This window comes from Hoplias malabaricus, chromosome 2, assembly GCF_029633855.1.
Source record: "Hoplias malabaricus isolate fHopMal1 chromosome 2, fHopMal1.hap1, whole genome shotgun sequence".
Lineage (NCBI taxonomy): Eukaryota > Metazoa > Chordata > Actinopteri > Characiformes > Erythrinidae > Hoplias > Hoplias malabaricus.
The window spans coordinates 31,030,925-31,044,362 of NC_089801.1; the positions used below are offsets into that span (position 1 = coordinate 31,030,925).

General features: G+C 41.9%; 1 protein-coding gene across 2 annotated transcripts in view; it reads left to right on the plus strand.

Annotated features, from left to right (window-relative positions):
• fibcd1b (fibrinogen C domain containing 1b) overlaps positions 1–13,438 on the plus strand; it is a 91,418-nt gene that overhangs the window by 47,544 nt on the left and 30,436 nt on the right. For both annotated transcript variants that reach the window (XM_066661430.1, XM_066661431.1), the window contains one exon: positions 8,260–8,356. In XM_066661430.1, the coding sequence (XP_066517527.1) occupies positions 8,260–8,356 (97 nt within the window). The remainder of the gene's footprint in view (positions 1–8,259; positions 8,357–13,438) is intronic.

Genomic DNA, 13,438 nt, shown 5'->3' on the forward strand with positions numbered 1-13,438 from the left:
TTGGGTGGGGTGGGTGCTGAAAGCTGGAAAGCTGCAAAGTAAAGCAGTGGGACTGTTAGATTTATAACTCCACTAAAGCAGCGTATGTTCCGGCTCTTCCTGCCTTCACCCTTAACCCTGATGTGCTGTGAGATTGTGTCAGAGAACCATTAAGCTGTTGTATAAACACTCTTCCCTCTGTCACTTTCACTCATCCTCCTCTCTTCCCTCCATCTGGCCCTCTTCTTTCTTTTCCTCTCTTTCTGTTTCTCTCTGGCTCTGGCTCTGGCTCTGGCTCTCGTTCTCCACCCTCACAGTCTTTCTCTATCGCCCTCATGTCATCGCATTCCTTGGAAGGCATATTTCTTTCTCTCTCGCTCGCTCGCTCTCTCCATCTCTCCCTCTCGTCCTCTTACTCTCTCTCTATCCCTGTTTCTTTTACTGTAGCTAAATGACAACAATTGATGCCATCTCGCTCAATTCCAGTCATCTCTCTCTCTCTCTCTCTCTCTCGCTCTCTCTCTCTCTCTCTCTCTCTCTCTCTCTTTCTCACCCCATTTCTTCACGTCAGCTGCAAATGCAGCAACTGGTGTCATGATACTCAGTGCATGGCATTTCTCTCTCTCTCTCTCTCTCTCTCTCTCTCTCTCTCTCGCTCTCTCTCTCTCTCTCTCTCTCTCTCTCTCTCTCGCTCTCTCTCTCGCTCTCTCTCTCTCTCTCTCTCTCTCTCTTTTTCTTTACTGTGTCATTGTAAGTGGCAATAATCCGTGCTATCTCGCTCGGTGCCAGGCATCTGTTTGAGCGTCTGTGAAATTTGCATTGTGTCCCGATGGCAGCTCGTTCTTTGCCCGCTGTAGATCACGCCGTGATTGCGCTAATTACCGTGCGTCAGAAAAGCTGCTAAAGGTGGAGATGAGCCAGATTTAGTGTTGTGTAGATCTGGCCTTTACAGCTGGCTTGGACACCCCCCTTAAGACCTAAGGACAGGGATCTATTACTCATGCATTATTCTTTTTATTTCTCCACCCTGCGATGGGACAATATAGAAGCCATCCTTTGTAATGGCAGCATGAATGGGTGAGGTTTATCTACATAAGAGTCAATGGAGAAAATCACACCTCCCCTTTCCTCTCAAGAAAACACTCATCTTCACTGAGCCTCTCACCTGCTTGAGTTTGCTGTCACAAGTGAAAGGCTAGATGACTTCTCCCTCTTATTTCAGTGGGTACAGGGTAAGGGTGTCACCACAGGATGTCACACTGACACCTCCTGGGTCCTGGGATCAAACTGAGAAGAGCTTCTCGTGTTCTCCCTGTGTTTGTGTGGGGTGCCGTGTGCCTGTTTCTTGTGGCAATGCAAAAACAGTGCACTGGCTGTGTGTGTGTGTGTGTGTCTGTGTGTGTGTGTGTGTGTGTGTGTGTGTGTGTGTGTGTGTCTGGGTGAGTAGGTCCTTGGCGTAAACCTCGGACACACTGCAACCCCGGTCAGAATGAAGGAGTAACAGAAGATGAATGCATGAATAGTTAGGAGTTGAAAGAAGATATAGCTAGGGTTAGCTAATATCAGATTGTGGAACACAATGGTGTGTGTGTGTGTGTGTGTGAGAGAGAGAGTGTGTGTGTGTGTGTGAGAGAGAGAGAGAGAGAGAGAGAGAGAGAGAGATGCTTATGTAGTGTCTGATGTCTGTGCTTAAAACAGGATTACTGAAGTCAAATCCTTTGGGGAAGCTTTATTCTTTATTTCAGGTGACATACCTGACATCTGACATCTACTCTCTCTCTCTCTCTCTCTCTCTCTCTCTCTCTCTCTCTCTCTCTCTCTCTCTCTCTCTCTCTCTCTCTCTCCCTCTGTGTGTGTGTGTGTGTGTGTGTGTATACCAGGTTTCATTTACATTGTGGGGAACTGTCTTTTTTAGGATGGTGGGGTTAATTAAGGGTAAGTTAAGTTAAGTCTCTAGTAAATGATCATAAGTTAGTGCAATGTCCCCACAATGCATGGAAACACACTGTGCCTGTGTGCATATTCATCAGGTTTTGCTAACATAGTGGTGACTTCATTTTGGGGACCATAAGTAAGTCCTTGCTATGTCCGTCATTACAATTTTGGTTTGCAATTACAACACCTTTCACTGACTGTCATCATTTCAATTTCAAATGTAGTTTAATAAAAATATTAATATTTACAAAGCCAATACGTTTATATTGGACGGTGATGTCATGTTCTTGTTTGTTCTTGGAAGTTTTTCAGTGGATTTTATACTGTTCATTTTGATATTGAATTTATATCGTATCGATCAATATTAAGAAATACATTGTGATATAAATATTGCACGTATCGTCCAGCCCTGAGGCTAAGGATTTTAGGGTTTGGCAAGAAATATACGAGTGAGTTTCCATTCAATAAAATGTCCTCATAACGCATGGAAACAAACAGTGTGTGTGTGTGTGTGTGTGTGTGTGTGTGTGTGTGTGTGTGTGTGTGTGTGTGTGTGTGTGTGTGTGTGTGAAAAAGAGAAACTTCTCTTCTGCTGCTTCCCAGTCAATAATGAACCAAAGAGGGATAAGACTGGAGTTCACAGATCTGGATTTTCAATTACCTTCAGTATTTGTGCCACAGAGAGGAGCAGGAGGTAAACAACAACATCACTGATGGAGTGACTGGACTCCGACTCACACTTTGATAACCCTCAAACTGACTCCATTAAAGTCTTACGACTTCTTCGACAGTTGCAGGCTGTATCCATCTGTTGTTCTGCATACGTTGTTAACCCCCTTTCGCCCTGTTCTCTGATGCTCAGGGCCCTCACAGTGCAGCCACAGAGCTGGAATGCCTTGGCTGGTGTGTTAGTTTGCATTGCGCTGGTACAAGTGGATCAGACACAGTAGCACTGCTGGAGTATTCTTCATTGGGTGCATAATAGACTTTGGTAGCAGTTGTGATAAGAAAATAACAGCGTGATATTTGCATACGGTCTCAGTGTCTTTGGTCCTGATGTTTGGCAATATGTCATACAGATATCCTCCGGCTCTATCCCCATTCGGAAGCTTCTGGAAGGACGTGTGGCTGAAGAATTGCATGGCCCTCATTAAACATTCACAAACTGTAATCATTACTTCAAGGATAAAAGTTAAGCATTGTTTAATTTGAATTGAGTGCTCAGTGTGGAGTGAAATGACTGTTTCAGTGGATCTTAATGAGCTTACATTTTGCCCGAGGGTCTTCTTCTTCATCTCCTTTTTTTTCTTTTTTTTTTTCTAAACCAGGCTCAAGTGTGTGCTGTACTCTTTTCTTGCTGCCATCAATGGAGGCGACAGGGTTTTTCCTCCTACTCGCCCTGTCCAAAAATCTGACAGTTTCAAAAAGTATTTCTGGTTCTACTTTTTTTTTTTTTTTTTTTTTTTTTTTACTATTTGCTACAATAGGAAAATATAAAAATTAGTAAGTTAATGTGCACCCATCACCAACACAGATGTTCAAATCTGCTCATAAAGCTTGGCATAATCTTCATAGAAGAACAAACAAAGCTTTCTAGCAATGGAATAGAACAGAATACTACTCACTCCACACATTCTTCACATTTTTGTACCTCTACCTGAAACATTCATTCATTCATTCATTCATTATCTGTAACCCTTATCCAGTTCAGGGTCGCGGTGGGTCCAGAGCCTACCTGGAATCATTGGGCGCAAGGCGGGAATACACCCTGGAGGGGGCACCAGTCCTTCACAGGGCAACACACACACATTCACTCACACCTACGGACACTGTTGAGTCGCCAATCCACCTGCAACGTGTGTTTTTGGACTGTGGGAGGAAACCGGAGCACCCGGAGGAAACCCAGACGGACACGGGGAGAACACACCAACTCCTCACAGACAGTCACCCGGAGCGGGAATCGAACCCACAACCTCCAGGTCCCTGCGACACTACCTGCTGCGCCACCGTGCCACCCCTCACTTTGCAACATGTGTTTGGACTATGGGAAGGAACTGGGCACCTGGAGGAAACCCATGCAGACACAGGGAGAACACAGCAAAGTCCCTCTGGACACTGGAGCTATGTGACAATGACACTGATTACATTTGTTTGTTTCATTCATTCATTTCCGGTCACTTCATCCTGATCAAGGTGTAGTCAGCCATGGCCTAATGCTTAGAGAAGTTGTTATTTAGATTTGAAACCTACAGCCAAGAAAGTAGGGGCTGGGTTAGTGGAGGAACAGTGCTGTCTCCTGCCTCAACATTCACAGCTGAAGTGTCCTTGAGCAATGCACCAAACATCCAATGGATGAATTTCAAAATTGTATAATATTCAATGAGAGTAAATGCACATGGACAGTTCCGGACAGTACCTGGAATGATGAGCTGGAAGGCAGGTGTGTGAATAAGAGTGTTAGCCCACGCCCAGAATGAATAGTCTTGCAATTTAAATCGAAATCAAAGTATATTATCAGCCCACCCCTTTCTGTTTTCATTTTCAGAGCTGGGTTTGTTCCTAATGAGCGTTGTGTCCATGTTACAGCCACGAAGGCAATGTTAAAGCTTTCTCAATCAGCAGCTAGAACCGCAGCGACCCTGGCTTCCACAGTCGTCAGGTATTAGCGCTAATTAAAAGGAAAATCAGTATTAATTAGGACGACGGGGCGGGTTGACATTTCCAAAGCCGACGATTGTCATTCGCAGCTAAATGGCAGTTCAATAGCCTCCTTTAGAGCAGGAACACAGAGCAAGTGTCATACGTCTCAGCCCCGTCACTGTTCCCCAGCCATTACTGTCAGCAGCTCGGCGCTAACACAGATATCCTTCTCTCAGGACTAATGGATACACACATCACACACATGCTAATACACACTGCACTATCAATTCACTATAAGAAGCTGGGAGTGATTCATTGGACGAAGGTGTTTCTTCAGAATGTTCTCATTAACACTGATCAGCGCTAATGAATAAGAGCTTATCTTTCATTAACGGTAATTACTGCTAATTAATGCCACTGAGATGACGTGGACGTCGTGAGCCTGATGAGAGCCGCTCAGTGTGTCATTCAGGAAGGAAAGGAAGACATACAGTGAAGAGAAAATCAAAGTCAGATTAATTGGGAATCAATCCCGCTGATATCACTGGCCTCCTGGACCTCCCATGAATGGCCATTTTATTGGAAACACCCACCTTTTAGCTCCACTTACTGGACACTTCATTGAAAACGCACATTGTGTACGTCCACTTGCTGGCCACTTTATCAGAAACACTCACGTTGTATGGCTACACACTGGCTACTTTATTGGAAACGCACATTGTGTACGTCCACATGCTGGCCACTTTATCAGAAACACTCACGTTGTATGGCTACACACTGGCTACTTTATTGGAAACGCACATCGTGTACATCCACTTGCTGGCCACTTTATCAGAAACACTCACGTTGTATGGCTACACACTGGCTACTTTATTGGAAACAGCATCCTTGTACTTCACCCACTGGTCACTCAATTAGAAACTCCTATTCTGTGCATGCCTTTTTTGAGCACTTTTTGTTGGACATATATACTGTGTCCATTCACTGGCCACTTTATTTGAAACCCTTATCCTGTTCTTCCACCCACTGGTATTGACTGGAAATAACCTATTGGTAATGTTCATTTGCTGACACATTATTGGACCTACCCTGTATCTTAACTTCCATTTACCTCCATTTATTGGTCATTTTATTTGGCACACTTTCTCTCTCAGGCTACTACTTTGGAAACGCAATATTCTGTACAACAAATCTTATTTTAATGTGTTACCATTGACATTATATTAAAACCCCTACTGTGGTTTCATTTTCTGGACACTTAGGGAACACAGTCTTTGAAATTACCTACCACACAGATACCTACCGATACAGTATATATATATATCCCTTACCCAACTGTTGTAAGACTGTGAAGCCCCTTTGACCTTCACTTCCCACCTGTCCTGATTCTGCAAAAAGCTGAGATATGTGTATGTGTGTGGGTGTGTGTATGTGTGTGTGTGTTAGAGATAGAGAGAGAGACCGAATTCCACCTTGACAGTTGTTCCCAGCTCAGTTCTCTGTAGTTGAACCCTGTTTGCTTTCCCTCTAAGTGTTCTATGAAGCCTTTAATCCCTTCTAAACAGAGAGAGTAGAACACCCCCCATCCAAACTGAAGTGAAAGTACTATCCCTTGGGGGAACAGTAGTAGTTGAGTTGAAGTACAAAAGTAACCGTTCACAAAATGGCAGCAGACCTAGAGCACTTTTGGTATTCTCCTCCAAGTGTGTTGAGCTCTCCGGTGATTGTGTGTTAGCAATAATTTGAAACATAGAAATGCCCTCCCAGCTCAGGCTTAAAAACTGTGGTTTAAAACTGAGACAAAAATATGATACTAATACAGCATAAGATTTCTGACCTTGTAGAGGTGGGCTGACAGTGAGTGGGTGAAAATAACCTCAAACATGTGGTCACATAAGTGAGCATAAATCATCTTAGCTTTCTAACGAAGTCACGGAGTACATCAAAACAGCCCTGCCTTTGACTGAACTCTATTTACACCCTTATCAGTGAATCTTAATCGCCTCCATGTGCAGAGGGGGTAATAAGGCAGAGAAACCGGGGGAAGAACTAAAATTGAGCTGTTCTTCTCACTTTCCCGCTCTGAAAAAGAGACGAGGGAGAGAAAATAGGTTAAATGAGGCAGATCATACTCCAAGAGGACATACATCTGAGCTGAGGATCTGCTGATGGCTTTGGATGTTTCATCTACTTGCATATGGCATTAGATCTGACCCGACCTTCCTTATACGAGTCATTGGTGATATCTGAATCATTGCTTTTGTTTCCTAATATTAATAACAATTCTTTAAGGAAAGACAAAAGCCATGCTTCCTATCTTTTACGTCATGTTTCTTTTCTGCTTGTAGAGAAAGGGAATGAAATAAATACACCTCGATTAGATCCACATTCCACAACTGACTCGGATTACAGTGTTGAGAACATTACACTGAAGCCCTGCCTGTGTTTTCACATGAAAAGCTGTGTTTTGAACTCTGTTTCAGTGGGGTTTTACCTTCCCCCTGAATTTGCAGCAAGTTTCAGAATTCAGGGCATTTCTGGTCATGAAAAATTGATCAAACCTCGGCTGTGTGAGTGGATTGACAATTGGCAGAAGCCACTCTGGCCTCAAGATGTAGCTCATGAAAGTGAATGCACTCTTAAAACCAAACCACATTTGTCTCACTTCAAGATCTTTAAAAAATCAGTACTTGTATGGCCAAAGAGAGCAATTCAGATATCCCTGATTCCTGATTATTCATAGTTGTTTTATGATCACTAAGTGGCGCTGTTTCAATAAATCTACACAAGTGTTATTACATACCTGGAGAAGAGTTAAAGAAACAGTGCTGTAAACTGCTGTGGGAGCACCACCTTGTTTCTACAATCACTGTCCATTCTTTCAGCTGCACTGACCAGACAGCAGCACTTTGTAGTTCTTCAATTACACACTGTAGTCCACCTGTTGCTCTGCATACTTTGTCTGCTCACTTTCACCCTGTTCTTCAAAGCTTAGGCCCCACAGGGCCACCACAGAGATGGTAGGAGTGGAGTGGTGGATCAATAGTCTAATAAAGAGACATGATGCTTTATTTTTTATTCTGTTTTCTTAACACACACAGTCCTGACTCAGACCTGAGAGAAACCCGGGATCAGAGAAGAGCTCATCTGCAGCTGAAATTAAATTTCCATCATGTTTCTTCAGACAACAGCAAATTCTCATTTTTTTTTTAATCTGAATACACTCCAAAGTCTTTCACACTTCAGTCGTCCTGGGCTTGTGTGCTCCGTATTCATTTCGGAGCCTGGAACAGAGCACTGAGTCTTCTCCACAGTGTTTACATCTCAGCCTCTTCTCATTCTGAGAGTTGGTTGAACTTTTAATTGGTGTCTGAGCCATTCTGACTCATGAGCTGGTGAAAGACATATGGAAGGAGAGTGAAGCAGGAAGTCAGACGACAGACAAAGACAGATAAGCAAACAAGTAGACAGGCAGGCTCTCAGACAGGTAAGCCGCAATGTGTCTGAGCAGCTCTCACTCTAGAGGGGGTGTTAGACATTAGACATTCGGTCAGTAAGGCAAGGTCCAAAAGCAGCCAGGGATGAAGGCAATGCACAGTATAAAGTGGGACTAGAGATTCTGAGGTGGCCCACTGTGGTGATGGATGTGCTATTTATTTGCTGCAGTTTTTCACTCATTAATCCTGATATCTTCATTTCGTTCAGGTCATTCAGCGTCGTGAGGACGGCTCTGTGAACTTCTTCAGGGAGTGGGATTCTTACCGAGATGGATTTGGGAAAATCACTGGTGAACACTGGCTCGGTAAGTGTGTGTGTTTGTGTGTGTGTGTGTTGGGGGTGGGAGTGGGGGACGGTGGGGTTGGGGTATTATTGTGAATCATCAAATCCACTTTCTAATCCAGTCTTTTCATATTCAGAATCTCGTTTCTATGCAGTGTCCAACTTTGCCCTTGAAATTGCTGTCCCTTTTTTGGCACTGTAATATGCAATATATTTTTCTCTGGTTTTATTTGTGAAAAATGGCATATGGCCTCCTTGAAAGTGTTGGTCACTTCATCTGTTAGAGTCCATTGGGGTGAGAATGGAGGGTGAAAATAGCACTCTTGCATCCTTTCTTCTCTTTTTTTTATTTTTTTTTTTCATGTAGTACAATGAATATTTTTGTGGACAGGGCCAGTTTTTGACAGTAGAAGCACTTTGATCAAGCTTTTAACCCAGCAGAGAGGTTCAAATGGGGTGACTGCACCTTTTGTCTGCTTGTCTGTGTTGGGGGTGGGGGCTTATTCTCCTTTGGGAAGCTTTTCCACTATGTGTTTGAACATTGCTGTAGAGATGTGGTGCATTTCAGCAACATTAATATTAGTGAGATCAGATACTGATGTGGAGTGGTCTGTTCTGGACCACAGGTGCTGCCTCCAATGCTGCCTCCAATGCTAGGAGAGTGGAATATACCCCTGAGGCTCACACTTGGCACTGAGAAAGATGACCTTAGGTTCATGAGCAGCTGTCTTAATGTGTCCAGTGGTTGTTCTATGGAGACAGTACTAGTATTGTGCACCAGATTCATGTATACAGTCTCAGATATGCACACCTTGTGCTTCCAGTGCATGTTTTAAATCATATGTTAATATATTGCATGTTATAACAACATGATTACTGTTATTATATGTAATTGCATAGTATTACACGTGTAATAAGACTGCACAGTCTAGCAAATTGAAAACAAGAGCTCTTCAGTCAAAAGACAAACAACAACACCCACATGAATGAAAAAAGAAAAGATGTTTGGTGATAGTAACCCATTGCTTCAGATGATGACACTCTGCTTCTCCAGGGTTGGCGATTTCCTTTTTAAAAATCAGACTGTGGCCTCCAAGGCTTGCTGTGGGGTACAGACGTGCTGTGTGAAGTATTGGGTTTTTGGCGTAGGAGGTAGAGGCCCGATCAGACGTCTCCCCAGGCCTCTGAGCTGATGATATTTTCTTCTCATTGCTGTTGACGCTCTGTGGAATTCTCAGTGGTCACCAGTGCCCAGCGTGGGCAGCTCTTCAAAAGTCAACCGGCCGATGGTAATGCTGCTGTTTGTGGCTCCCCATCTGGACCAGCCGCCCAGGTGTAATTGACCATGCAGGATTTGAGTGGGCACGTGATCTAGAGACATTTGAATGAGATGATCAAGTGGGGAAATATTTCTGCCACCTCCATGGCTGAAGCAGAAAACTGCCTAATTTCAGCAATAAAAAGAGTTGAGCTGTAAACAAAATCATTCAGAAATGTTCACATAAAAATGTACCCTTCTAAAGAAAGACACTACTGTAACACTTTACTTTAGGTGTTTGTTATAAGGATTTCATATATCAACACATTTGGGCCTAAAGGCTTATTCCATCCAGAGTCAACATTTGTGAGCATTGTTTCTCCCTAGAAAGTGTAATGATAATAATAGAGGCTTGTTGGAATAATCCTTCATAGATGTTAAATATTAATGTAGCTTCATGACCAGCCTGGTTTCACCATGATCTCATACTTTTTGGAGATCTTTTTGGCCTGTCAGTTGTCAGATAACGTTGTCCATCGACATTTTGTTGAAACTGACCAAGCAAATAAATATGTCTAAATTCAGACTTAATTAGTTTTAGCTAGGATCAAGTGAGTGTAGATCAATGCTGTAGATCAAATGGGGCTCATTACAGTGCGAAGTGAGACTCTTCTGAAAGTTTGACAAGAAATAAATTCAGATGAAGTGCATTTGAAGGTGAGTTAAAGAAGATGCAAAAATTGATTCAGTGCTCTTTGACCCATACCATTATTTACACTAAAGCCAGGCCTTTATTTCAGGTTTTGGCGATATATATAACTTAATGCACATTTGTATAGGTTAATTTGTTTGTAATGCTCCATACATTGGCAATGTGTAGATGTGTCTTTGTCACCTCTGGTTCCAGTCACAGCCACTGTAAAGATATCAGAGCTGACAACTCTCTGCACTGAGGCGGTTTAACCCTCAGTGATTGATTTACGCAGTGGGTTTGATTGATTGTTGGAGTTCCACCTTAAGAACTGAACAGTCTTTTGAAGGAAGAGGAAGAGAAGGCTGGAGAATCCAAGGTTAGACCAAGGACATCTGAGAAGACGTCAGGTGTGAACCGCCTACAGCAACAATGAAAGATTCACGTTTGGGGACTTCACAGAAATGTGGTGATGCAGGGCTTGGCAATATCACTGAAGCTCTTATGAAAACTCAGACACATTCGTCTCACAACCCAACATAATGAAAATGCTTATAGCTATTAATTATATCAATTAATCACATGTTTTTACTTTTTTGTTTGTTTTATTTGTATAAAAATAAATAAAAACACTCTGCTTGAACTAGCACTACTACCTATTGCGGCTGTTATAAGTGAATGGCTAGACTTCAGCAGGCTTGCATTAGGCATAGTCATTTTCCTGCAAATATTTTCTGATTTCCCAATATCCGTAAAATATTTAGATTTGATTGTTATTGTTATCGTTTCGCTAGCCTAGCATGTGTTGATGCCTACAGTTTGGATAGCTTAGAGAGCTGCTGGCTTGCTGGGCACAGCTTTGTTTTGGAAAATCCTTCTCCGGCTGAAGGACACTGCAGAGAGGTTTAAATGGGGTGATTATGAGTTTAGGAGAGAGAGAGAGAGAGAGTGTGTGTGTGTGTGTGTGTGTGTGTGTGTGTGTACTGGGATGAGCAGGGACGACAGGCTTTCCTGTGCATTTCAGGATGAATGGAGTGTCGGCTGTCAGAAAAAGGGGCTCTAAAAGAAAGAGAGAACAGAGGGAGGACAGGGAACACTCAGGTCTCAGACAGGGCTGATTCAGGAAGGAAAGAAGGCATGTTATAAACATGAACCCATTCTCAGACCCTAACATTTTACTCGCCGACTACTTTATCAGTAACATAAACCTCTGCCTCTACCAATGGCCAGCTTGTTGGGAACTCCTTTTTCATGATTTATACTGAGACATTTAACACTGACACCACTGTACGAGCTCTACTCCCTTCAACATTGGTCCATTACTGTGTCCATTACTGAAGGGCAGCTTTAAAAATATTCAACGTAGTCATTTTGTAGATTTCCACAAATATCATGCAGTGCAAGAGACTTTTATTTTGGTGGGCATTTGCATTATGAAGTAGACGCCAGGTGTTTTTAAATATACACAGCAAATTCACCAGTGTTAAATCAACACTATTAGCGTTAAATTAACACGGTTAGTGTAATAATGTAACACTCTCAGTGTTAAATTAACACTAATAGTGTTGATTTAACACTGGTGAATTTGCTGTGTACAGTTGTACTGTCCCAAGGTCCGAACACTGTGCACACACACACACACACTTTTAAACTCATTCATTCATTCATTTGTTCATTCATAAAGTTAAAAGCTATGGTGTGTATTGTAAAAGACGTAAAAATTAATTAATATATATATATATATATATATATATATAGGTAACACTAAAAGCATTCTACATATTTCAGAGCAACATATGTTGCCTTCTATGCTATCTTTTTCTGCAACTTCCATGCTTTATTTGACTGGACAACACCCAGCCACACTCTATAAGTGTTGCAACAGTATGATTTGACAACAGAGTATTCCCCAGTGGTTGCTCAGGTTAGCAAGAAATCTACTTTCAAAACTGGTCTTACCATGACTACAAGACTATTTGACTACAAGACTGCTCTTTGTTTTCGTACAGTGTGTATGACATACTGTCTTTGTCCAATGAAAAACAGACATCTCAATTTTTAATGATCTTTAGTTTAGTGCATCATCTGAACACAGCAGATGTCCGTCCCACTAATGTCATGATTGACCACTACAAATGCTCCAAATTCATCAGAACCAATTTATTTTTTTAAATATCAGTTATAAAACTTCCCTTAACACTATCTCTAAATCTAATCCTAACCCCATTATTCAACTTAACCCTAAGCTTAATCATAAATCTAACAGTAAGCTCCAAAAGTTTAGAAATGGCAGTGTGTTGTGTTCACGTATTGCTACTGATAACAGATAACAGTGCCATTTTGATACCATTTCTTTATCACATAACAGAGAGTGTGTATGGATTTGAAACAGTGCCACCAGTGGTGATTGTAAAATAACTGAATTATGATAAAGCAAACATAGATATGTTAGTAATATGTCTGGAGCATTTGTAATAAAACACTTACTCATTATTGGAGATCCTGTTGTTGAGTGGTGTAGCAGTCAATTATTAATTTATGTGAAAGTAAAGGTGATGTAACACAATGGTAAATAAGCTCCTGGGCTGAATGTTTTGCAAGGTTTTACAGGCGTCATGTTTGGGATGAGTGAATACTTACAAGATGGCATGTGCACATCTATTTTTGATAGTGTTCTTAACCTTCCTTTGGGTTAGGGTCTTTACCGACCCGTCGATTTCGACCCAAGTATAATTTTAAATCAGAAAACAAAAACAAGTGCCAAATCTGGAATCATAAAAACACTATACACCAACAGTCTACAGCTGGCTCCTCCTACAATCACTTGAACTTCAGTAAGGTGCTTCTATCTTTCCCTGTTTCACAAAACAAGAATAGACAGACATGTCCAGACATGTAAGGCCCAGTCAGTTTAGAGTTTGTGTTTTGTAGAGTGTACATCTCCAGTTTACAGCAACAATGAAAAAATAAAACCAATCCTGTCATGGATAAGGAAGAATAACAAGGTAAAAAAAAGAGGTAAGAAACAAATTGGTTGATAATTAATTGTTTTTAGGGGGTCTTATGGCTGATTTAAAACACGGGTCAAAACCGACCCATTAACATAAGAGATGGTAACACAAAGCTAGCACAGGAGGAAGGTTAAATAATATATG